General features: G+C 45.3%; 2 protein-coding genes across 3 annotated transcripts in view; one reads left to right on the plus strand and one right to left on the minus strand.

The window, feature by feature from the left end:
- ULK4 (unc-51 like kinase 4) overlaps positions 1–736 on the plus strand; it is a 211,081-nt gene extending 210,345 nt beyond the window's left edge. The window contains exon 37 of the mRNA XM_061996793.1: positions 652–736. Coding sequence (XP_061852777.1) covers positions 652–736 — 85 coding nt within the window. The remainder of the gene's footprint in view (positions 1–651) is intronic.
- Positions 737–2,446: 1,710 nt separating this feature from the next.
- Positions 2,447–26,408, minus strand: CTNNB1 (catenin beta 1). 2 transcript variants are annotated; one of them, XM_061996398.1, is made up of 16 exons: positions 26,098–26,407; positions 11,006–11,066; positions 10,296–10,523; positions 9,924–10,177; positions 9,595–9,833; positions 9,311–9,512; positions 8,884–9,028; positions 8,377–8,480; positions 7,955–8,293; positions 7,596–7,754; positions 6,048–6,167; positions 5,757–5,907; positions 5,542–5,663; positions 4,514–4,574; positions 3,534–3,754; positions 2,447–3,247 (listed from the first exon to the last, which is right to left on the minus strand). In XM_061996398.1, exons 2-15 carry the CDS (start codon positions 11,016–11,018, stop codon positions 3,546–3,548), a joined length of 2,346 nt encoding a protein of 781 aa, XP_061852382.1. In that variant the 5' UTR covers positions 11,019–11,066; positions 26,098–26,407; the 3' UTR covers positions 2,447–3,247; positions 3,534–3,545. The 2 variants fall into 2 exon arrangements, with proteins under 2 accessions (XP_061852382.1, XP_061852383.1); XM_061996399.1 differs by lacking the exon at positions 3,534–3,754 and having other exon boundaries at positions 26,098–26,408.

Consider the following 26,408-nt stretch of genomic DNA (forward strand, 5'->3'; position numbering starts at 1 on the left):
GTTCTGCCTTCCCCAAAGCAAAGCATGCAGTGTCAGTAGGTGTGTGCCATTAGCAATGGAGGAAGCTGCAGAGTGGCCTACTAGTGTTCTTTCAAAGCTGAACATGAGGGATGGTACTCTATAAAAGACTTGTTTCTGGGCATGAGCAGTAATGTGTTAGAGCCTCTGTTTCAATGCTACAAAAGATGTGTTTCCAGAAGGAAAAAATTGGGCAACATACTTATAAATTTAGGTGAGGAAGCAAAAGGCCCCACCATTTGCTCTGAGGCCTGCAGAGCTGTGTGTAGTGGGGCAGGAGGTGGGCAATACCTGGAGCAGAACTGCAGTAAGAGGGCTGGATGTCTGAGAACACATCTTTCTGTCAAGCTCCAAGTGTGTGTGTGTAGACTCATGGAGGAGGCATGATAAATTATGTCTTTACTTTTCAGAGTGAGGTAGCAAGTGACTGTGAATTTGAGCTGAAGTCCATTTTTGTACAAATATTTGCTACAGGGCAGAATCACTGGTTGCATGGTAACAGAAAAGCAGGGTATAAAGTGCAGTTAATGGCTGTTAAGGATTTTCCAGCATAGATGAAAGGCAAATGTGGAATTTGAACATAAAGTTTTTCCCTGAGGATGTGTAATAGATGTTACTGGTTCTCATTCCCAGCTCTCACGCCGATGTTGCTGTTGCTTCCTTGGCATTTGAAATCCTGAGAACAGTGGGACATGAAAACACCAAGTCACCCAAATGAAGCGTTTTCGACTGGCCCTCTGCAACACAGAGGTTGTGTTTGCTGCTCAGCACCTCACTCCTGCAGAAACAGCTGCAATGGAGCAGAACTGACAGAACTACTGCAGCAAGGCGAGCTGGAGCTGTGCACAGGCATAGGCGTGAGTCTGGGAGGCTTCAGGGAGGGAGGGAAACTGGTTTGGGTGTGTGCTTGTTCTTGAAACCCCTGTGTACGGATGAACTGTTGGTTACTGCTTGCTGGCATTGTGTCATGTAGCTCAAGTACCTGACAGCCAGAGTTTGAGAAGTGTACATTGAAATAAATAGTATATTTTTTTCTCCCTCAATATAGTGTTTCACTGTTTCCAAGCTGCTGTTAGAAATGTTTCTCTTTTGGCCCAGGTGTTCTTAAAAAGGTCACTTCATGCCAATAACTGGCACCAGACCTTTTTATCAAGCTGGTTTTCCTCATCTGGCAGAGCCAGAACTGGCCCTGTGCTCACACTGAGGTTGGGTGTCTGTGGGGCATGTGCATCGGATAGATTTTATCTGCGTTTTGCCTAGTAGCATGTGCTGTTTGTGTGTGTGTTGCCTAGCACAGCCTAAGCTGCAGTGGTGGCATGTTCTCCCATGCCAACACTCCTGCTGGAACTCCTCTTTGAGAGGATGTGCCTGGCTGCTGGTTATTTCTCCCCAGTAAGAGCCGATACTTGAGGCAGTGTCCTCTACAGCCAGATGCTACAGGGCATGAAGAATGAAATCCTTCTTCTCCCCAAGTGCCTAGAGCCAGCCCAGCATGGTCAAGTCTAGGACTGTAACCACTTCCTCTGGAGCTTTCCTCTTTCCAAGCAGGAACTGCCTGTTCTGCTGCCCCTGCCACCTGTGCTTGGACAGCCCCTCTCTCCAGGGCAGGCACAGCCACCCCCCAGGTAAACAAACCCCTTCACCTTGTATTTTTTACAGGAATGATTTTCATACATTACTTTACATATCACTGTTTCACAGCTTAAGAGCTGGGATTAGAGCTGGAGTGGCTAGAAATGGCTGTTATTTGATAGTGGTTTATAGGAAAGGTCTCCCAGACGGAGTGTGGCTGGCTGAGAGGGACAAGGCTGAAGTAGCAGGTGAGACTCATCCCTCTGCAGTTGTGCCTTTGCTCTGCAAGTCGAGGGGCCAGGGGCTGTAGTTTTATCCAGCTCCCATCATTTCAGCTCCCAACTTGAGGTGTGATCCTTTGCAGCAGACAGAGCCATGCCAGGCTGCACACATTTCCCCAGCTCCCACCCCCCTGGTCCCTCACCTCGGGGACACACAGGTCCTGTCACACAGCCACTGAAGACACCTGAACAGGGATTTGAGCTACTGACCTAGCTGCCACTTTGTAAGCCAAGGATCCTTCCTCTGATGCTGGTGCAGAGCTGCAGCCATGTGCTGCTCTCACTGTCTGTTGGTGGGCAGAGCAGGCCCCACGTGTCGTTGCTTCCCACCTGGCTGGACTTGCCCTGGGAGCAGCCCCAGAACACAGCCTCAGAGGGTCAACTTGAAGAATGTTTTGTCCTTAGGACTCAGGGCTCTACAGCTTAACTATTCCTTGGTGCAATGGCAGAGGGAGTGGTTCCCAGCTTCCCTCCCTGCAGTACTGCAAAGTTCTTTTGCAATTCCAGGACAAGATGTGGCCAACTTGTTGACAGGTGAGAAAAGAGTTAATGATCTGAAATAATTTGACACAGAGTGAATTAAAAGTTTACTTTAATTTTGAACCATTTTATAACTGCATTTTTCTCATGAAGCATCTGTATCACAGCAGGCTACAATAACTTTGGGATAAAAGGCAACTGGTAAACTGTCCAATACAAGGTTCCAAATAAACAGTTCTTACTGGCCCCTACCCAGACATATCCCAGATAAAGTTTTTTGATCAAAAACATGAAATAGATCCACCTGCTTATTTTAAGCATATTAAAAAGGAAACTAATTGGACCATTTCTATTTGTCTAGTTTTTTTTTATACAAAAAGGCTACACAATGTTACACTTTGTCAGGATACAGTTAGAGCGGTTATGAATTAGTGTTCTACACCTTTACTCAATCCTTAAAAATCAGAAACTGCTGGAGCATAGTCACTATAACTTAATACTACGAGAGACTTTAAAAAAAAAAGAAGAAACAAAAACAAACCTAACAACAGTTACTGCAAAAAAGAAAGAGGCTACTTCCAAAGCAAGCAAAGGTCAGTACCATTACAGAGAGTTAAAAAAAATAATAGATTTTTAACAAGCAAGGCTAGGGTTTGATAAATTCCATCTTGCAATTCATTCTTGTGCATTCTTCGGTTCTCGAATCACTCCCCAAATCCATTTGTATTATTACTCCTCGACCAAAAAGGACCAGAACAAAAAGTTTACTTCAATTGTTCCCATAGGAAACTCAGCTTGGTTAGTGTGTCAGGCACTTTCTGAGATACTAGCCCACCCCTCGAGCCCTCTCAGCAACTCTACAGGCCAATCGATGCAAGTTCACTCAGATGATACAGCTGCAGAGAGAAAACAAACAGGTGTGAGAGTTGCAGAGCCCAGGGCAGGTGTCAGAACACACTGAGGCTGCAGGAAGCCGCTGCGCCAGGCGTTACAGTTAATGACTTCCACGCGGCACGGCAGGAGTCAGTCTGGAGCGCACTGCTCACGTGGGACCCAGCAGAGCCAATCCCTCCCTGCCAACCAACTCCTCACTCCAGGCAGCTCTTTTAAATACTTTAAATTTCTTTAAATCTTTTTTTTTTTCCTTGTTTTGGTTTGAAATTCAAGGTGGGAGCTTCTTACCTAAAGGATGATTTACAGGTCAGTATCGAACCAGGCCAACTGATTACTGTCACCTGGAGGCAGCCCATCCATAAGGTCCTGGGCATGGCCAAGATCTGGCAGACCATCAACTGGGTAGTCAGCACCAGGGTGGTGGCCACCCATTTCATGTTCCATCATAGGGTCCATACCCAAGGCATCCTGACCGTATCCGCCAGAGTGGAAAGAACGGTAGCTAGGATCTAAGAAAGTTAAAGGTGGCAGAGGGAAAAAAAGCATAATGTTAACAGATGTTAGATGCCTCAGAAGCTGCAAGTATCAGTGTGTGAGAAGATCGTGGTAGCCATCTACTTGTTTTTCTACTTCAGCCAAGTTCAAAACCATCTGTTGCCTGCCCTTAATGGCTATTCCGTGGTTGGAAACAGCCTTCCGGGAGGATTCTGCAGGCAAAGCACACTGCAGTCAGAAGCACGAGCAGATTCCAGCCAAGCCATTAGTCTGCACAATCCACCATACTACAATCCAACAGTACTGCAGCAACACCAGGCTCTGAGACTGTAGGCTTGCTTCTGAGGGACTAGTCAAAAATAGCTTAGACTCCTTAGGGATAGGCTTGCGTTGGAGACTACGCACGCTTACAGGCTAACACATTCCAGACCAGCTTGTGTGCTTTAAACAAAAAACCCCACACTATTGGAATTGTCAAGTCTGTTTGCAAAGAATGTAAAAGATTTCTGGAAGCAGCAGCTCAGGGGGAGACTGTCCCCCTGGCAAGTCTCAACACAGGAGACACCGGTTTTGCCCACGTGTAGGGCTCCGGTGTCAGTGCTGTCCCTGGGACTGCAGAAACCGGTTATATGAACTGGCAGTTGCCTCTGTGCCTGCCAGTTTTGCAATATTTTGCTGAAGAGCAATTCACTCTTCACTCATTTACAGTTCTCCTTTCAAATCTCTGACTTGACTTCATCCAACTTAAGTTTAGTGAAAGGGCTGAGACGTACCGTCTGGGCGGTATCCAAGAGGTTCTCCCTGGGCACCGATGTCGAGGCCAAGATCTGCCGTCTAGATGGACACACAAAGTCACAACAATGGTGTTACTGTCAGCTTTCTGGGCCCAGCACTGGTAACTCAGCACTTAACAAGTTCTGACGCTTGCCCCGGGTCCCCTTTTAGCAACTGCAGCACTTCTGATAAGACCAAGCGCCTTTTTACCCCAGTGTCCGCAGCCACTAACGGCCAGGTTTAGGCATGGGAATCCAGAGAGCACTGCAAAGAGGGTTCCCTGGGGGGTGACACAGATGGGGCAAGGTCTGGGAGCACTGTTCCTCGGGGATGCCTTCCCAGCTCCTGCAAGGCTGCTGCCCGGGGATTCCCAAGCAAGCAAGAGAGCTCTGACAAGTTCTGAAGGGAGCCCTCCCGGTCTGTGCAGTTAGCGCGGCATTTCCTGCCTGCGCTGCAATGCCATAGCTCTCATCTCAAAGACGTATTCCACTTCAGCTTCCCCCCACCCCCACAGGACTGTGGTGGATACACTTCTGTTTTCCTAAAATCTGTAAGCACTGCAATAGTACAAATCAAGGGCTACTGCCCTTTATTTATTGAATACATCCAAGACAAGCTGGGCTCCTCAGTTTTAAGACTGAGGGAAGATGGAGACCACAAGTTGCATCCCCACCCTGAAGATCATCCATTGTTTGCTGGACTGAAGCCTCACAGGGTATATTTTATGATTATGCTTCCCTCCAGTCCCCCATGCCTCAGGTTTTGCATTCAGAGTTCAGTAGGCTGTGACAAGCAGCACAACAGTTCTGTACAGCTTTGCACACTGACAAACATAACATGAATTACAAGCTTCAGCAGCAGGAGAGAAGGACTCAGCTTATTGGCAGAGGAAGAGGCAGCTGCTTGCCACAGGGCCACTGAACCTGAAGATGCAGGAGAAGGCACAGCCTTGTGTAAAGCCAGGCCTGTATCACTGATGACATCTAAGGTCTCCCCAAGAGCCATGGATATGGAAGAGAGGACTCACCTCGTTCCAAGCCATGGGCTCAGTCCGGAACAGAGAGCTTGTCAACTCAACCGAGAGCCGTTTCTTGTAGTCCTGGGGTTTGTCCTCAGACATTCTGAACAGCACTGCAGCTGCGTATGTTGCTACGGAAAGAAGTGTGATTTTAGTAGAGGTTCAAAATCTCCCAGCAAGGTTTCAAACCTGCTTTGGAAAAGTATCTTTAAAGCTCAACTTACCGACACCCTCGTTCCTCGAATGAAGCAGTTCTGTTAAAGGCGCAGTTGCACCTTCAGCTTCAATCGCCTCAGCTGCTTCCTTGTCTTGAGCCAGCTCACACAGTACCCCTGCAGCTACTCTCTGGATATTCTCAATGGGAGAATACAACAACTGCAACCAAAACACAAGGGTTTCTTAAGCTCTTCTCCTTGAAACGAGCTCTCTGGCACAAGCTGACTGAGCAGTTCTACCCCAGCAGCCTGAGAGCCAGTTTACTACTTTTCCCAGAATGTCCTACAGCTCTTGCTTACCTGCACAAACAGTGGAATGGTATTTAGACCCCTGATTACGATTCGATTATGAACATCACGTGCAAGAATATGCAGGGCTCCAGTGCAGCCCTCGACGATTTCTTCCATACGCACACCCTCCTGGTTGGGGAGAGAAATGAGTTGAGGTAATGCCTGCTGTCTTCTAAAGTGACTGTCAAAACTATGATCAGCATTTTTGTCAACAATCAACCAAACTTGCTCCCTACATGTACCCCTCTCCCCCAGCCATATCCACCATCTGCTGCAGGCATTCAGATTTACCAGCCCTGCCGGGAGCTGGCCCAGTTTACCCAGCTAAATTCAGTAAGTGAAGCACCTCCATGGAACTCCTCCCAGTGTTTCCATTTTGATTTCCATTCATGATGAAATTCATGTCTGACAACACTGGCTCTTTCTCTTCAAATACATTAGCTTGGCAGTTTACTAAATCTGAACCAGTGCCTATCAGTAACAGAGGCCCCTTCCTGCCTGCAAGTCACTAACTGCGCTCCTATACCAGGAGGTACTGCTTCTGCTGCCCATCCCAGGGCAACTTCCCTTTGCTGAGACTCATCTTGCCACACTGACTTGGTACCTAAACAGGTAACAATTATGGAGCCTGTACAAGTTCTCAGTACTTTTACAGTTTAAGCATGCTTGAAAATGCACATGTCCTGATTTTGTCTGGGATAGAGTTAACTTCCTTCCCAGCAGCTGGTACAGGGCTGTGTTTTGGGTTTGTGCTGAGAACACTGTTGCTAACACAAGGGTGTTTTGGTTACTGCTGAGCAGTGGTGCACAGCATCAAGGCCTCTTCTGCTACTCACCCTGCCCTGCCAGTCAGGAGGCTGCAGGGGCACAAGGAGCTGGGAGGGAGCACAGCCAGGACAGCTGACCCCAACTAGCCCCAGGGCTATTCCAAACCATGGAACATCACAGCCAGTACAGAAACTGGGGGAGTGGTTGGGGAGGGGCTGATCACTGCTGAGGCATCAGAGAGTGGTGAGCAACTGCACTGGGCAGCACTTGGGTTTGGTTTTCTGTTTTCCTTGGGTTTTATTTCTCTTTCTTTTCATTACTATATTATTAGTGGTATTATCACATTTCATTTCAATTTAGTTATTAAACTGTTTTTATATCAACCCATGAGCTTTGTGTTGTTTCTCCCTGATTCTCCTCCCCATCCCCTGGGCTGTGGCATGGGCAAGCAGCTGCCTAGTGCCCAGCTGCTGACCTGCAAGAGCATCCTTAACCCTATGCTGCTGAGGAGGAAGAGGCAGTTCTGGCTTCCTAGGAGAGAACTACTTGCCTTGCCAGAGCAAGCAAAACCACAATTTCTGTCATCTGTTAAGAGAATTAAACACCCAATAGGTTCTCAGTAAAATAAGCACCAAGGTTTTGGCATTCTTGTTGACTCAAGAAAAACTTCATGACTGCCAACGTGAATTTAAGCAAATGAGAAGTGAGCAGCTACTCAGACCAAACCCCACGTGGCCGAGGCAGTGGCAAAGGCACGGGGAGACAGGTTTCAGAGGTCAGTTGACTCACCACGAACTGCTGCTGCGTTCCCCCCATGGAGGTGCGCCGCTGGGTGTCCTGGTGCGCCCTCACCAGCAGCTGCACGAGGCGCGGGATGGCTCCCTGCTCGCGCAGCGGCGCGTGGTTGGCGGGACACAGCGCCAGGTTGCGGATCAAACCCACCGTCGCCTGCAGGGGAGAGACAAGGGAAGGGGGTGATGTGTGTGCTCCCTCATACACACTTTTAATCAGTTGATCTCAAATGCTTAAATCTCTATGAGACAACACCAACTCGCTCGATCGGAGCAACCTTCCCCAGCAGCTTGGAACCAACGGCACGTTCCCAGCCTTGGAAAGCCGCAGTGTGCGGGCTGCTGAGCATTCCTCACCTTGATCAAAGGCCAGTGCGAGGGCGGGTGCAGCAGCTTCACCACCACGGGCAGCCCGTAGTGCAGACGGACGGCGTTCTGGGCCATCTCGGCCTCTTGGTGCCTGCTGGTGAGGTGACGCAGTGCGCAGATGGCGGGCTCTGTGATGTCCTCCCTGTCTCCAGCCCGAAGAACCGTGCGCACCAGAGCCTCGATGCCACCAACCTGGCACACCATCATCTTGTTCTTATAATTGTTGCAGGTAAGGTTAGAAAGGATGCCAGCAGCACAAGTCACGACGTTAATATCATCTGATCCTAAGAGCTGAACCAGAGTTCCTAGAAGGCCTTCCATGCCCTCCTGCAAAGAGAAGGAAGAAAAAATTACTCCCTCTCTTCTGCTATGTTGGCTTTTGATCCTGATCTCTTAGAACAACCATTTACCTGCTTTGTTGCAGCATCTGACAGATTTCTCAGAGTCCAGAGACAGTTCTGGACAAGACGCTGGCTTGGATCTGTGAGGTGGAGTCCCAGAGCCTGCATCCCACCTAGGACACAGTACAGAATTGATACCATTACTCACATGCTCATCTGGTGCACAGTCAGGTCTTTCTCCTCCTTAAGCCTGAGTGCATCTCTTGCAGGCTACTGGGTCTTTCATGGCGTTAGTATCACAATATGGCTCAGCCCTAGCCCTTCATATCACACAGAAGATTCTCTTTGTGACACCGAGTCTTTTAAACATACGCATAAAGGGGATCATTCTGACAATGCTCAGACACTAACCCAGCTAAGAGCAGAGTGGACTCACTTTTTATACTTCTTTTATACTTCTCTATACTAAAGGCTTCCAAAATTGGTTATGGACTGAAGGACCAACCCAAGTTCAGTTCTTGGTGCTGGCAGTTTCTATTCTTGTGTGGGAAGTTTCCACGGGTACAGAGTACTTACCAGCCTCAACAATTGCAGGTTTGTTGCTGGAGCAGACTGACAACACCTTCAGCACCCTACTTGTGGTCCACAATAGTTTCTCATAAGTGTAGGTCCTCATTATGTTCACTAGAGCCTGGGGTCCACCGCTTGCCAGAATAATCAGCTGAAAGACAGCCAAAGTAACACCTGTCAGTTCCTGTGTACACCAGCAGGTAGCAAGTGTTGCTGGCTTACGGCCATCACAAGGCACAGGTCTCTCAAATACTTTTCACATCTGCTGCTGTGGTCTGCAGCCTCATGGAGTCTCATGGCAAAGTAATACCCGCCTCCCTCATCTCTTGCAAAGTCAGGACTGACTGGTAGAAGTCCAAGGGGGCTCAAGAGAGGAGGTCAGTACACAGGAAGTCAGTTTGCACTTAAGTGCTCCAATAGCAGAGACCCTTACCTTGCTTTCTTGATTGCCATAGGCTAATATCTGCAGGCAGTCCGTTGTGATGGCCAAGAATTTGACGTTTGTCTTGTTGAGCAAGGCAACCATTTTCTGCAGCCCGCCAGCCAGACGCACAGCCATCTTGGCTCCTTCCTGATGTAGCAGGAGATTGTGAAGAGTCGTAATGGCATAGAACAGCACAGAGTCCACTGGGGACCTAGAGAGGGAAACAAAACTTGTGAGTACCTGGCCCCCATCAGTACTGAGAAACACGAGTAGCGTTTTAGCAGTGCACATACCCGAGCATTTTAACCAAGGCAGGGATGCCTCCGGATTTGAAGATGGCCAACAAGCCCTCACGGTGATGTGAGAGGTTGTGTAGCGTGCCTGCAGTGCAACGGGCTGTCTCCACGTCGTTTGTGTTCTGCATGGTACGTACGATGGCAGACACCATCTGAGGAGATCTCATAATGGCATGGCGAGACGCTTCCTTTTTGGATAACTGATGAACCATAACTGCAGCCTTGTTCACCACCACCTGCAGAAACAGGCCAAGAAAGCTTTTAGTTTCAAGGTCGTTGAAGAAGCCCTACAAGCAGGCTAACGCTGAGGCAAAGAGAATGCTTACCTGGTCCTCATCATTCAACAGTTTGGTCAGTTCTGGGATTGCACGAGTCGCAAGTTCGGCGTCGTCTTGGTAGTTTATCAAATTAACGACAGCGTGTTTTAACATCTGGGATGGCTCAGCCAGGCGCTGCACGTTGGTTGGGTGAGCAGCATCGAATTGCGTGGATGGGATTTGCATTCCTTCATCCAGCGTTTCAGGAAACATGGCTGCACGCACTCTCTGAGCTCTAGTCATTGCGTACTGGCCATCAATATCTGAAAAACAAGGTAAGTTACCTCACACCAGTCTTCTACACTGGTAATAATTCAGCATTTAGGTCTCTGTACCAAAAGCTGTGTGTCTAAGCAAACAGTGTAATACAAACAGCCTTACCAGCAACTTGCTCCTGGGTAAAGGACTGAGAGAATCCCTGCTCCCACTCGTACAGCACTTGTGTCGTGTCCACATCTTCCTCTTCAGGGTTTCCTTTGCCACTCAAGGAGGGAGCGGTGGTTGTGGCACCGGAATGGATACCAGAGTCCAGATAGGATTGTTGCTGCCAATGGCTGACTGCTGCTTTTCTGTCTGGCTCCATTGCCATGTCCAACTCCATCAAGTCAGCTGTAAGAGACCATCAGTGCACACTTAGCTTTGGTTCAATTACTCCAGCACGTTTTAATTCTTCAAGAAATGGCACAGAATTCAAACAAAACCAACCCATTACAAACAACTACTTCAACCCAGCAGAGGCAGCACCGTGAGCCAGGCAGCAGTTTAAAACTGAGGCTTTATGCTGAACCACTGCAAACATCTATAAACCTGACTAAGAGGCAGAGCAATCACTGCTGTTGAGACTGTCTAAAGGAGTGTGTCCACACACTATGATTTTGTACTTGACTCTGCTTAAAGGACCCAAAATGCTTACAAGGACAAATGTGTTTGCAGGTTTGAGTTTCAGTGTAAGGTATTAATTACTGTTGTAGAGCAGATATTATTCAATCCAGGTGACTTAAAGGTTAACAAAGAGAAGTAAAGAGGCAGTTTAACTGCTCTTTATTAGAGCCACTGGATTCTAACAACAGAAATGGGAATGTGTTATATACCTTGGGTTGCCATGTTCCTTGTTGTGCTCCCAGAACTCTTTCCTGCTACCTTTCAGAGACCCTGAAAAAGAGGAAGGTTAGAACTTATTAAACACTAATCAGAGCTAGTAAGACAGGATTTCATATTAGAGCATCAGAATTGCAAACTAGGACTTCACACATCTTACCATTTCGTTACTGCAGTGAGAATATTCAAGTGCTAATTAACAAACCCCCATGGACAGAGATGCCAAAGAGTGAGATCTATCACCCTGACTTTTTCTGGCAGACTACGTGCAAGATAATCTCCTCTTATAGCCACAAGAGAAAAAGAACTGAAGACATACCGTAGTAGGGCCATTTTTCACTTCTCTATTCCTACACAGGATGAAGTCCAGACATTACATTCCACAGCTCGCCTATGTCGAAAGGCATGGGCAAGGTATCAGTCTCCCTCATTTCCCTCACAGACAGCCCCTTTTAAGATACTAGCAAAACCATTTGATACAGGGTCACAACATGGATTTATTTCTGTGGGCCATTTAAGGCAAGCTGCTGTTATTTCAGTGCTACAAAGACTACCTAAAGGCTTATAACCGAACCTCTTCCTTTACTCCTTTCTCATACCACAAGAAGAAAGGTTTCTTCCTACACAAAATACTCCTCCTTGAAGTTAAGCTGAGAACTGAATCAGCCTCATCGACAAATGCTGCTCTCCTTTAGTCACACACGTTAAGTCTCCAAATTCACCTTTTTTTTTCCTCCACACACAAAGCCAAGATAATTGGGGGCAGGAGGCTGAAATATGATCAAATGTCCTATCAAAATCTTCAGTATGCACCTCCATTTGATATCACCACACAGTATGGAAGTATTTGTACCATAAATCTGAAGCTGTCTCTTCAGTAACACAGAAAGAGAAACGTGAGGCTAAAGCTTCACAACAGGTCACTCAAAGTTGTCATATTTTGATTTCATTTGCTCCCCTTCCCCCTCCGAGTCCAACACTGTTTTCAGCACAGAGTGAGCTGGTGACAGCCTACTCTGGGAGCTCGCCAAGTAGAAACATTTGTAGTGGCAACTAACTGGTGCAGAGAGCAAAACCATCTCTTCCAGCAATCAGCTTTAAACAAGCCAGTTAGGTGTTAGCACTGTGCTGATCAAAACATTCCTAGACAATGAAATAAAGGCAAGACACTAATCTCTTTAAAGGACGGGTTTGCAGGACTGTGTCAGGAGAGCAAAGTCCATTTGGCGCTGTGTTGGTGGTAAAGACAGATTTCCCAGCCTAAGAGCTTCCTTCAGGAGTACCTTTTAGAAAAATCCTAATTAAATAGAAGACAGGCCTGCAGTTTTAACAGTCTCACTGAATAGGTTAGGCAACTATGAGGCAAGCTTATGTTTCACTGTCTGAGCCAGCTGCCAGCACACTCCAGCAGCTCCTGGGCAGTCTCATCACTTTGCTGTACAAATGCCAGTGCCTTTTGTCCTGACTCTGCACTCTCACAACTTTTGTCAGCAACCTTTCCCTGGCTCTTTTCAAATGGAGAGCAGATCTGCATCTGCAGCAGATAAGCAGCACTGAGATGGTTCAAGACATAACACAACATACAGCAAATACCTGTAAGCTAGAGTACAAGTATGCAGCTAGAGACTCTAAGGTCCCTACACCGGTCCTGCTCCACAGCCTAGAAGAGACTAAAGGCAACTGAGAGTCTGCTTCTCACCATCTGCATGGAGGATGCACTGAAATTCCAACCATATTTTCCACTCCCTTGAACACTGGATCCTTCCAACATGCGAGTTTGGGAGTAGCAGTGGTAAGGGGAAGGAAAAACTAAGTCATGATGTCAGTTCACCGTGAACACACAAAAAAATTCCCCCAAGTCCTTACACTGGAGGAAGAACAAAAGCTTGATAGATTCCTGCAGGTCTTATGCATTATTTTTCAGCCCCACTAACACCCTCCAAACAGAAAGAAGTGGAACAGCACTATTACATTCACTTTTATCTTTGTTCCTCATAGTTCTCACTAAATCAGATGTGACATGACTGATAGAAAACTGGGCAAGATCTAGCTGCTGTGCTCAATTCACAATATGCTTAGCACAAAAGAAGATCTATTTTTATTGTAACCTTTCCCATCCAATCCTATCAGGAGTCTGCTAATAAAAATGATCCCCAAACTTGGTCTGAAGTTAATATACCAGTAGGGCTGACTGTGCTTTGAGATTTTTACTATCATCTCAGATTCAACTATCCAATCCAGGGTTTTGGAACAACATTTATCACTTCCTTCCACCGTTGAATTCTGCACAAATGAAGGTGGCTGGCTACAGCAACTGCACTCTGAAATGGTTGTTCTCATTTCAGCAGTCTGAAGAAATCAGAAGAGTAGCTTCCAACAGACCAGGCTAGCCACCGAACTCCAATATGACTCCAAAATACAGCTGAAGAACATGTACAAAACAGCAATGAAGAATACTTGATTAAGTGTTCAGAACTACAGTATCAATCAGATATTCAGTCCTTGGAACACTGACCTCGGATCAGGCTGACAGCTGCATCAAAAAGTTTCCAACATCCCAGTCTGTGTTTCGCACACCTGTGACCCTCCAGCAATTCCAGGGAGTATTTGTCAATTTAGATGGGAAACTGGGTTTAATCCTAAGAGTTCAAAATAACTGCAGACCAAAGGCAGCCAGGGAAAAGGGGTACATTCTGTTGATTTTCAAGGTTTCTTTAACTGAACATTCTCCCATAGTTTCCTTTCCATTCTCTTCTCGTTTTACAAGCTGGTAAAAACTGAGTGCAGACAAGCTGCTGACTTTGTTCTTCCTGTGTGTCACTGACAAGGCTAAACACCACACTTGCAAAAGCAGCAACAACCCCAGACTAGGTACAAATGTCTGTGCTGTTCTTTTCCTGACAGAAACCAGGTCAACACATGTGGGGAGGGGGTGAGGCAGTGGGAGACTGGAACAAAAAAAAACAACCCAAAATCCTGCTAGGATAATTAAGCTTGTAGTCTTCAACCATGCAGCATATAGCAGCTCCTTTAAATCAAGCTCCTATTCCAATTTATTTGAGAACACACGACTACTGGCATTATGTTGTCAAGGTCAGCAATACATCAGGAAGAGCAGGAGGCCTCAGCATACTTTACAAACAAACTTCAACACAACAGCAAGCTCCCATAAACCTCACTGGTTTTATAAAGACTACCTGCTAGTCAGAAGTCAAGTCTGAAATCTGATAAATGCCAAGTTATACACAAGTTCATATGGATGTACTGCCAGGAGTTATGGGACTGGGAACTTTTTAACAGTGTCCTCCTCCCTCACGATACCATCCACTTGCTCAGCAAGCAGAATCGGCTTTGGGTTTAAATGGAGGATGGGCTTTAAAATATCAAGAAGTTCCTCATATGAAGAGGAATTCAAGGCTTTGTGTGCCATCAGGCCCAGCCTTGCATTTGAATTCTAAAAGACTGAGAAAGCAGTTCTGCAAGCTTAGCAGACTTATGAGCAAATCATTTCAAGTTACTACAGAAGACACTTCTAATTTCTTGTTTTTCAAAGGAATGAATGAGGAGTGTTTTGATGATGAATAAAACGGGTATTAACTTCTGATTCTGGAGAAGTCAGGCCCATGCTAAGGAAATCAACAAGCCTATAGTATTCCTTTAAACTGAACAATCACTCTGAACAGCCTCAAGTAAGAACTAGATAATATTCTTTCTAAAGCTGTTAAATACAGGGAATTGTTTACTTCTCTGTCTTACAGAGGGTGAGAACTGTGATAAAAGCCTACGTAAAGGGGTGAATATCAGTATGATATTTACCTGCCTGGTATATCAAGACCACAATACATTTGCACCTCTGTCACAGCCTCTCTCAGATAAATCCATTCTCACTGTCAGCCAAACTGGTCTGTTTACCTACAAACCTGCTCCTTTTTGCAGCTTGTATTACATTAAAAAAAATATACCTTCTTTTAAAGTTATTACCTTAATAAAATCTCTTCATTAAGACAGCCTCAGATTACACCTGACTGATGTGATAAACTTTACCAAGGGGAGGGGAAGTCCAAGTTTAAGTCCTCCAGAAATCTTTGGCTTGAAACCAACAAAAGATTTGTTACTAAACTATTTGCTACTTGTTACTAAACCTTGTAGAAGTTGAAACTGATACATCCAGTCACCATGACCTGTTTAAAGGGAACAGGCCTCCCGACTATGTTTTCATACAGGTGTCTTGTCTCATCCAGCACAGGCCAAGCAACCACATCTTTAACCATCAGTGCTGAATGACACATTTTCTAACATAGAACAAGCAAACCTCCATCATGCGACAGTTACAGCAGTTAAGATCACATAACTGGAAAATAGCTTTCCTCCAAGTGCTCTGAAGTTATTGCAACTATTACCAAAGTGTCACTGGAAGCATCCTTCAGGTCTAGTTTTATAACTGGTAGCTGCCTGCCAACAACGTTACATCTGCTTTAAAAAAAGTCAGCAGAAAAAAACACACAGGCAACACAAGTTCCCAAATAACACCAACCAGGTAACTAGAGCACTCATTCCTGTGACCCAAGAACATAGATACAACAACTTAATGTAGCAGAAGCTTCCTAATTAACCTTAGCTTTAAAGTGGAAGATGCAGGAAATCCTGTCAATTAAGGTTACTCTGTTTTTTTCCTGGAGAGGTGGGGGGGGGGGGCATGTGGGATCATTTAAGTAAGACAATACTGATAGTGGTGGAAACAAAGAAGCTTTTATGGCATCTAAGCTCCTTTGGGCAGGAATGGCTGACCTGCCTCCTGAAGCAATCTATGGGCTAACCTACCCTACAGCTATAAGCACTCTTGCACTAGGCAAACCTTCTACTGCTGTTTTTGGTCTTATGAAGACATAGAATCGTAGAATGGTAGACATGATCCAACTGAGATGGTCCCTTTAATATGAATTAGGAATAGCACTAAACTGATTAATAGAAAGCTCAAAAGAATCCCTTTTCAGGAAAGCCTATAATCAGTTTACATCTGCCCACGACTGTTCTTTTAAAAGAAGAGCCAGAAGTTTTAATCAAGCTGAAGAAAGCCCGAGAACTGCAACTTGAGGAGTGAAGGAGGAATAAGTTATAGGTGAACTCTGAGTACTGATTTATAGATTGCCTAGCCACAGATGAAAACAAGGATGGTATTTGTGAAATTAACAAATCAAGGGTATGTGCATTCACTTTCTAGCTGACACAATTCTAGTTTTGGGTTAAACACAATAACCTGGGAAGTAAAAAGGACTGTCATTTGCCTTGTAGGCCTACATTTAGGAAGCTTTTCTATTTTCAGACGTTAAACAAGTTCAAGAACTTTTACCACCAGAATTCTTGTGTCAACTTTAATTATTCCTTATGCAAACTGGGATAAACTCCTCCCAGATATGTCAAACACCACTTTGAGGATTTTTAGCCAGTTCCTGTTGAGCTCTGGTGAAGTATCCTTTGTAGGTGTGGTGGGGTTTGTGTGTTCAGGTTTTGGTTGCAGGGGGGCTACACAAATGGCTTCTTTAAACAAAGGGCTGCTAGAAGCTTCTCCTATACCTGACAGGGCCAGAGACAGACCTGCCCCTGACCAAGGCTGAGCCAATTAGTGATGGAGGCAATGCCTCTATGATTAATGTATTTGAGAAGGGGAAGAAGTTCCTGGGCAGATGCCGAACTGCAGCAGCAGACTGATCTCCATAGACACTAAGGTCAGTGGAAAAGGAGGTACCAAGGCATCAGAGGAGAGATTTCCCCTGTGACCTGTGGCAGAGGCCATGGTGCAGCAGGGATCCACTCACAGGCCGGGGAAGACCCCACACCAGAGTAGATGGATGTCTGAGGGTGGCTGTGACCCCCAGGGAAGTCTACGCTGGAGCAGGTTCTGGTTCATGGCAGGACATGGGAACCCATGGAGACAGGAGTCCATGCGGGACCAGATTTTCTGGCAGGGCTGTGACCCTGTGGGGGACCCATGCTTGAGGAGTTTGTTGCTGAAGGACTGTTTCTCCTGTGGATGAGACCCACCTTGGGGCAGATTGTGATGAACTGCAGCACACAGGAAGGACTCACACTGGACAAGTTCGTGAGGAACTGTCTCCTCAGGGAGGGACCCCACACTGTAGCAGGGGGAAGCAAGGAGTACTCCCCACAGAGAGAAAGCAGAGGCAGAGAGCAGCTGTGATGAACTGACCATAACCTCCCATCCCCATGCCCCAGCAGCATTTCCTTCCTGTGAATAGAGGAGGGATGGGGGAAAGTGTTTAAAGGTTTGGTTTTATTTCTCATTTCCCTACTCTATTTTGATTGATAATAAATCCAACCATTTCTCCTCAAGATGACTTTGTTTTGCCCATGACAGTAATTGCTGATTGATCTCCCTCTCCTCATCTCTCTCTGCAAGCCCTTTGTTTCTCTCTGCCCTGTCCAGTTTAGAACAGGGAGTGATGGAATGACTTGGTGGGCACCTGGCACCCAGCCAGGGCTAAACTACCAACCACAGGTAAATTCTGGAGGCCCTTCATGTATCAGATGCTTCTGTAAGGTAGGTAAGAATTCCTGCGAGTACAGTTTTAGTGTTGTGCATTTTAAGAGATTTTATTAATTTGCTGTAGTAGTGGCAGTTGGGGTTTAGAATTTTTATACACCACAAACAGAAGACATTTTATTTCAAAGCAGAAACAGGTAGCATGCTTGACTTTTACTCTGAAGACCTGCATTTAAACAATGTTTTTGTACAAAGGTACCACACAGGATTAAACACAAGTTTTCCTTAAAGACAATCCATATCCACAAAAAAAGCAGTGGCCAGCACTCCCACCTTCTGTCTTAAAGTAGCAGCATTTGCAATCCTCAAGACATTTTGTCCACTCTGAAATGAATCGCTGTCTCAGTGACTGCTGATTAATTGGAAGTTATATTCAAGCATTAGAGGGCTTTGATAACTGAAATTAGTCACTCACTAGTAGTGACTTCTGGATTAAGAAATTCAATTTTTCCAATCCCTCCTCACACCAGTAGTTTAATTACCTGGATGGACAAAAACTATGAAACTGAAAACTGTCTCATAGGGTGTAAATCATCACATTATTTAAGACAAAGAAATCCCAACTCGGCTATTTTTGGAGGCAGTAAAGTTAAAGCTTACCTTATTATCTATACCAAGAATCAGACTGTAAAACTTATTTTTCATACTAATGTCAGGCTTCCTTCTGCTTTCAGCAAGTTGATATTTAATACCACATAAAAATATCTTGTTGTAGGCCATCTGAAGATGTCTCAAGTAAGTGGAAGTAACTTACACTGTATGTGACAAAAGCAAACAAGTCAAACCATACAGACAATTCTAAAAGGAAAAAGACACCAGAGTTTCACAGCTCTAAAGAGTTCTATATACTTTCAGGTTAGATGATAGAAACACTCAGCTGTAGCATTCTCTACCACCTCAGAAGAAATACCACAGCAAGAGACAGAGCAGCATTACTATAGTTAAGTATCGTGCCAAAATGTAGCAACCTCAACTATTTCGTTAGTTCTATCAGAAACCAAGAGCTATCAGTAATCTTAACCTGCCACAGCACAGGCTTACACTGAAATTCACCTTATTGATCCAAGGCTGTAATAGAACAAACTCATTCATAAACTCTAACTCATGACAAAACTGCTCTGGTCATTTCCTCAAGTGACATTTGCTTAACATCATTCTCTCCAACCATGAAGCAAGAATACTTTGCTCCAGTGACCAACTCAGTATCCTACATAATCCACCCAGCTCAAGTTCATCCAAGCTAGAATACATCTGACAATGCATTTTACTGATGCCAGCAGAAAGGCAGATATAGAGATGCCTTGCCAACAGCTATATGTTCTATTTTAGATTTAGCTAATAACATCACAAACTCAACTCTGAACCCATAAGACAACACTCAAGTTGTCCTTTAAATATCTCTTAATAAGACCTGAAAGTCTAAGATCTGCTTCTCCCATCAAACATTAGGACATTATGAAACCAGAACAGGGTCTGCTTTATTGACCTCAAAGGTTAACATGTTGCAACTTCCAAGCTTTAAATATCCCTAATACATGCTGAAAGAGGTAACAAACTAACTCAGATAATCCCAGGAATTAAGTGTAAGAGGGGGTATTTGACAGCACAGACGGAGATCTGCCAATGCTCACCACAAGTCACCTCTGCTTCCAGCCACTCTTCTATTGCTGCCTCATTTCCACTTGGTTATTTTTTCCTTCAGGCATCCCAGTTTGCCACTACAACAGTTGTTTTGGCTTTTTAGCCTTTGTCTTCTGCCTTAGAAATTAGCTAAAAAACTCCTTTCCATAGCATAAGCTGATGAGCCTCCCTACACTAGCTTTTAAAAGGTGTTTTTAAAATTAAGAGCTTATTTTATGATATAGCATCAAATGAAGTGTTATATCTGTCTATTCTCAGTCATCTCAGCAATCTTAAGACCAATTAAGAATACAGAGTAGAGTCTCTATTCACATGCTCATTACCTAAAGCAAACAGCATGCAAATATTTCTGTTCTTGCTAGACTTCTCTAAGTTGATTACAACTGCTTAATGGAACTGAAGTGCAGGCATCTGCTAGTCTTGACTTAAATACCGGGTTAGCTATATTTTAAGGAATAAATCCTCTTTTAAATTCCCAGCAAAGGAAAGACTCAAGTTACAACGTCAGAAAACTCAAGGCTCATCTTTGAATCTTTGCAGCCTTACACATAAAGCACAGGGGAAAGGGCCACAAGAACTTTACAACGCAGCAGCAAGGCTCCATTGTACCACACCTCACACTGCCCTTAGGACTGAAGAACTATGGAGGGATCTGATACTACAGAACTCTTATTCTCCCCTTCCACCCAAGATGGACAGCAGGCTGGTAAAGAATGACACTTTCTAACCAATTTGCCAAACAATCAACCGATACAGCTCATCAAGTTTCAAGGGTGGTTGAGACCACAATCCGAGTGTAATAAGATCCACATTTTGTGTTGCTAACCCAAGTACAGAACACTACCCAGAACATCAGCAGTTCTAATCCACCACTGAAGGCCAGCTTTAGTTACCTGAACTTTTGGGCAGTGGCAAGATGCATCAGAAACTTGGGGAGCTTTCACTGCCAGATGGGATCTTTTAGCTGCAGGGGCAGAGTATCACAGAGACACAGGCTTTGAGCAATGAACACAGCGTTTAGGAACTAACAACCTGTGCAATTAGTCAGGGTCTTCACATGTACTAAGGTTTAACTATCCTTTTCAAAACAACTCATTTAAAGTTTCAATAAAGCAATGATTACCATTGGTCAGACAGTCAGGGTCAGCCAGCAAATACTTAAGACAACTGATCTACAAAGTGATGAGAATCTGGAGAATTCAGAACAAGAACATCAGGTAAGTTATTAGAAAAAAAAGTTCACCAAGACATTATTCCAAGAAATGAACTCTCAAACTTTAGAACTTGCCAGGAAGCCTCCCCAAAAATGAAGCTGGCAGTATTACAGAAAGGTTCTCTTTGACACACAATACTTTAGGACAGACATTTTAGAGAAACTTCAGTATTGATAGGACATCTAGATATGTCAATGGCAGCACTTACCCAGCACCATAATTTTTTACGACTCTCACTGGTGCCCTACAGAGTTATGTCTGATGCTGGCCAGAGCCTAAGGCAGCCAGAGTCACACAGGTGGGCATACTATGCAATGTGAAGATCACACCTTTTCATAGTCCCACACTCTTTGCTACCTAAAAGTATGCTTATACTGTAGTAGCTGAAATCTCACTGCCCTGGATCTTGTCACTTCAGAGAGGTTAATGTTTGGATCTACAGCACAATTGTTTTGCCTTTTTCCAAAGGAAATATTTATGAGTTGCAAAAGGTCTGTCAACACAATCCTTTATATTGAACATCATGGGCAAGTATACCAGTAACTTCTAACACGATCTGCAAACAAAACAGTATGTTTCTCAAAGAGCTACACTTTCTGCACTAGGTTTTTGTTTGTTAGCTATAGAAATCGGTGGTTGTTTGCAAGAGCTGTAAGCAGCAGCTGTGCTCAAGCTGACTGAGAAATCACCAGGTCATGTTTGAAAGTTTTTCACTTGCAAGTATACTGCGACACTAGCAAAATCTAAAATCTGTCAGTAGGCAAGATGGGCTCCAAGTACCTACAAACCCTTCTTCACTGTCCCAAAGAGATGATAATCTTAAATGTTAAGATGTGAGGAACTGCTTCAACTACTAATGTTGCAAATCCAGTTTGATAACACCAATGAGTATTAACCATCTCCACCTTATGTGCATATCAATCCTTTGACAGCAGTTTGCAGCACAGTATTCAAGGACTGGTATGGCAGTTTATGAACTTGCATTAAGTTCATAACAAGATTATCAACCCAATTGGTCTCATGTCTAGTTTTGACCAACTAAGCACAACCAACTCATGTAAGTAACCTCAAAACAGTTACTAAGTCACTTGTGCTCAGCAACGAATTTATACTCTTGAGATCTTTTGGCCAGCAACAAGCATTTCCTATTAGAGTTTCATGCAGCATTTGTTATATTTGAGTATCTCCATAGCTGGGCAAAACATTAAGAGCTGTTTTATTATCATCACAGCTTAGAAAGCTACCATCTCTTTCTTATTTGGAGGACACAGCTATGTATCTACATTACACATATTCCTGCCTTTCTCAGGGATGAGCTAGTGTTTCTAAGGTTCACTTTACCAGCAGTTCTTGCCTAATAAACTCAGTTTTATAGCTTTTGGTCTATGTGTCCCTACTTTCACCAAGTGTTTTCAGTCACTGTGGGAGTAGCCAGGATCAAACACCATCCTTTAGTCTTACCTAGTCATACACTAAAAGCAAGCTGCCATCGTGGCTGTAGAGATAACCTATGAGAACTTAAGTCAAATATTGTAACACACTTAAAGCAACAAACAACTGCCAGTCTCATGCTTCCTGCCCACTTGGTTTTGAGTCTCAAAAACATACCTAGTGGTTGTGTGGTCTGTATATCATGAAGGTTGATAGTCACTGTATTACAGAAGTATCTCTCCCTCCTGTGTGTAGAACTTAAAAACATTAATTTGCACTCTTAACAGAGCCAACAATTTTGCAAATCATCTCTCCTCCAAACAAGTATCTAACCATAATCCAGTTTCTTCTTAGACCGCAACCATGTAGCCAGTCCTGAACATGGATGTTAAACATTAGTCTCCACGGTTTAAGAAACAAGAGTGATTAGTCATAATTGCACTGACACTAATGAAATACTTGTCAATATGAAAGTGGCTGCCTCTGCTTGTCTATGAGAATAACCACGTATTTAAAGAAAGACATAGCAACACTCCAAAAAAGTACCGTTTAAACAACAAACATGCTAATGAAGTCTAAGACAGCAAGTTGTTTCTTCAACGCCTTTTTAATGAAGGCAAACTGACATGGCAACAGCATTTATCAGTACCTTTAGGATGTTAAGATTTCTGGCCACTGGAGGGCACCTGAATTGTTGCCAGGACAATACAGAACTACTTGCTACAGTTGCTGCAGAGTTGGCAAACTTCTCCAATTTATACAAGTCTATTTAGCACAGTAAGTCAGCGCAGAAATGCTCATTCCAGCAAATATACTTACAGTGCACACTGTGCATTTGCCAACTCAGTAAGATCCAGCTAGCTCATACCACCTCTTCCAAAGCAGCAACCTAGAGCACTAGATTAGCTCCTTCAATCTTTAAGGGAATTCATTTATGCCTTAAACAAGGCTCCAGTGTTGGTTTAGTGTTAAGTAATAGAGCAGGTACTTCTGCAATACTAATCCAGCCAGTGTACACTGTTTCCTACAGCAACTTGGAACCTCAACATAAAGTTCTTCCGTAACGAAAGCTGTAAAACAACATCTGCACCCATACTTCCCAAGGCAACAAAAGCATAGGACACATTGGCTTTCACACCAAATCAGAGTTCACAGATTCGTGAGGGTAGGTTGAGCTACAGGTAATACATTTCTCCTGCTCACCATATCTATTTGACATTCCATACAGACAGAAATGCCAGCGTAAGACTTCCATTTGTTCTCTCCCTTGCACTTGAGGTTACCTACCACCACAAAAAGAAAATCCCTTTTCTGGCTCCTTCCTCCTCATGAGAGGCAACATGAGCCACACAGCACAAGTCACACAACACAAGCCTATTAAGATATTACCCTCTTGGGCTAAAGCCTGATCAGAGACTATGCAATAAGATTTACTTGGAATCAAGTTCCAGATAAGGTAGCCTGACAGAGGTTATGTTGCCAAGTCTAACCAACTCTATTGGCATGCTCCAAAACCCAGCCAGCAATACTTCCCTGCCTGTCCAACCGGGACAATCATTTTAGTTAAAGAGACAAGAAAAGTCACATGCAACACTTGCTGCCAGGGAGTCCGCCGAATTTCACCAAGCTAATGCTGTGTCATTTCTAAGTCACCGCAAAGCAGAGGGCTCACGGCTCACACATGCCTGCTGAGAAGACACAAGCCAAACCCCAACTGCCTGCACAGTTTCTCACAGTTATCAGGCTTCGTGAAGTATGATATTCAAGATAAGTAAGGTCAGTCCTGATTTTCCTGCCACGGTAAGCAGTCTACCAGAGTCACAGAACAAGTCTGGCTACGAGCAACCACAGGATCACCACAACTCCCGCCTTACCAGCTTTAAGTATGAATCGACAGAAGTGATTTTGATTACTGCTGGATTTGCACACCAGTCTGCCTACTAGATGATGTTTCTGCAAAACATCTTCATCTACAAGTTTCACACCGCACATTCAGACTCCAGTTTGTATGACTGAAGCTCACAATAGCCATGTTTCCTGCTCATTACTGCTACTTCCTTTTCTACCCCTCCAAATACTGCAAAGTTAGTTTAGAAGGCCACTAGTACTAACTTGGCATCTTCCATAGCAAACTATCAAACAAGAAACCCAGCATATTTATTGCTGAGGCAAGAAAAAGCTTAGCTTACTAAGGCTGTAACACAACGTCTGAAGAACTGACATTTTCAACCAAGCTTTACTTTGTATTAAATCCTTGCTTTTAGAAGCTATTGTGCATGGCATTGTCCTTTCCATCAGCATGTTTTTACTTGTCTCTCCCTTAGACTCTTTGAAATGATCACCCACACAGACCAACGTGAACATTCCCACGCGTATCAGTTCATATCCAAACAGAAAACATCTGAACTAACAGCCAAGTAAATAGGACATTTCTCTAGAGCAAGTCCAGAAGAGCAAGACATTCAATAGGACTTCAGACCAAACACCTGAATTCAGAGTGTCTTCCAGCCTTATCTGAACACTTAAGCAGTCTCATTTTCAATAGGACCCAAGCCATTAGGCAATCGACAAGGTGGCCACATCCCTGCAGCTGTCAGCACCTTTTTATTAAAAGTGCAAGATTAGCATTAGGTTCCTGGACTGCCAGTTAACAGAAATTCCCATTATAACCTAGCCCAAACACCACCAGTAAGTTTTGCCCTTTCTGCTCTTTTAAGGCCTGGTAATGGTACCTTTTTGTCATTCAGAAGCAAAATCTTAATTGGTAAGTTGCTCCCTGGTGTGTGTGAACTCAGTATCACAAAAACCCCAACACTCTTTTGGATAAGTTTTGTCATCTTTGCCTTTCCTATAGGCTCAGCATATAAAGATCCTGTTTTACTAAAACCCCTCCTTGATTTCCGTCCGTCGACCTCAGCATACCAGCCCAGCCTCTTTCCATTCACCACTTGCATACTTTGGGGGATGGGAGGACCACAGATGTCTGGAATATACAGAGTGTCAGAACAATGGCTGCTCCATGAGAAAGAGCTCAAGAAGTAGCCGATTACAAAGACCAACAGCACTATTCCTAAAGTCACAAGTTGCAAATAGTACCTTCATGGCATGCCCTTTCTTCCCAGAAGTCATAATCTTCACTAGAGGTTTTAGGGAAGAGACTCCAAAAAGAAGCATCCTGAAGTCCTACACCAAGTTTCAGCTAAGGAAGAATTTAAGGTTTTACTAGATTTAAGAGACCTCGCTGCTCCAGGAGTAGCTAATCGTGCACAAAGAGGCAAAATAAGCTTTTCTGGGGAAAAAAAAAAAATACCCACAGCTGTGGCTCCTTGTTCCACGGAAAATCAAGTACAAGTAAACACTCTATACATTCTACAACAAGTTGCTTCACACAGCTCAAAAGTGCGTTAGTTTGGGAGGCTGGAGCAATCGGCCACGGAAAGTGGCCAGTGTTTCCCTTCGCAGCATGAGGGCCCCCCCACGCTGCTCAAGTCCCAAATCATTCGCTACAACACTCTGGTAATGGGGGTGTTAAAAAAACAAACTTAATCAGATTGCTCCCAGCCTCGGGGAGCTTCATTTCGGTGTCACGCAGAAGCAGCGTAACCTCTCCAGCAAATGCGTGTGCAAACGAGAGCTAAAACCCACAAGGCAACAGATTAGTTATCTCCCGCTGACTATAGTGACCGTGATTAGTTAATCAGATTCGGTACAAATAAACTGGTCGCCTGCTCTCTCCCCCTTCTATCACCAACGGTGGTCTGCAGCCCACCGGCGAGTCAGTACCACCCCCCACCGCTTAAATTAAAAAAAACACAGCAAAAAAAGGAGGGGGGAGGGGGAGAAGGCACGAAAGTACTTCGGGCCTCGACTGCAAAGGCGGCCGGGAGCAGAGACCCGCGGAGATCCGGGCGGCAGCCCCTCGCCCCAGGATGAGCCTCCCAAGAGACACCTCGGGAGCTGCAGCTGCCGCCTCCCGCAACCACGCAGCTGTCCCGACCTCCCAAAACACCAGCCCTCTCGTCCTTTCCTGCCCCCCACCCCCGTCGCTCTCCCACCCCGGCAGAGCCCCCCACCCCCCCCTCCAGCCCCGTCCTTCCCGCCTCGGCGCCGGGCACACCCTGGACCCCCCAACGGCCGTGGGACGCACCACCCGCCCCGGGGCGCCGGCGGCCGCTGGGGGAACGGGGGCCCGGTCCAGGCTTCGCCTCAAGTTCCCTCCGGAGAAAGCGACACTAACGTGGCAGAGAGAAGAGAGCGCAGGGTACCCCCGGGCTCCGGCTGCTGCTGCTGCCGCCCGGGCGATCCCGGTCCGGTCCGTCTTTCCTTCCTCGTTCCCCCGCCGCCGCCTCCTTCTCCTCCTCGCTCGGCCCTTTGCTTACGGCGGTGCCCCCGCCGCTGCCTCCCGGGTAGCGACCGTACGGAGCGTCGGTATTAGTCCCCTTGCCCCGAGCGCCGCTGCTGCTCCCAGCGCTGAACCGAGCGAGAGGCTTAAAATGGCGTCGCTCACAAGGAGGTTCTTATAGTGAGCGGCGGGCTCGGCTGTATCCT

The sequence above is a fragment of the Colius striatus genome, chromosome 5 (genome assembly GCF_028858725.1).
Source record: "Colius striatus isolate bColStr4 chromosome 5, bColStr4.1.hap1, whole genome shotgun sequence".
Taxonomy (NCBI): Eukaryota; Metazoa; Chordata; class Aves; order Coliiformes; family Coliidae; genus Colius; species Colius striatus.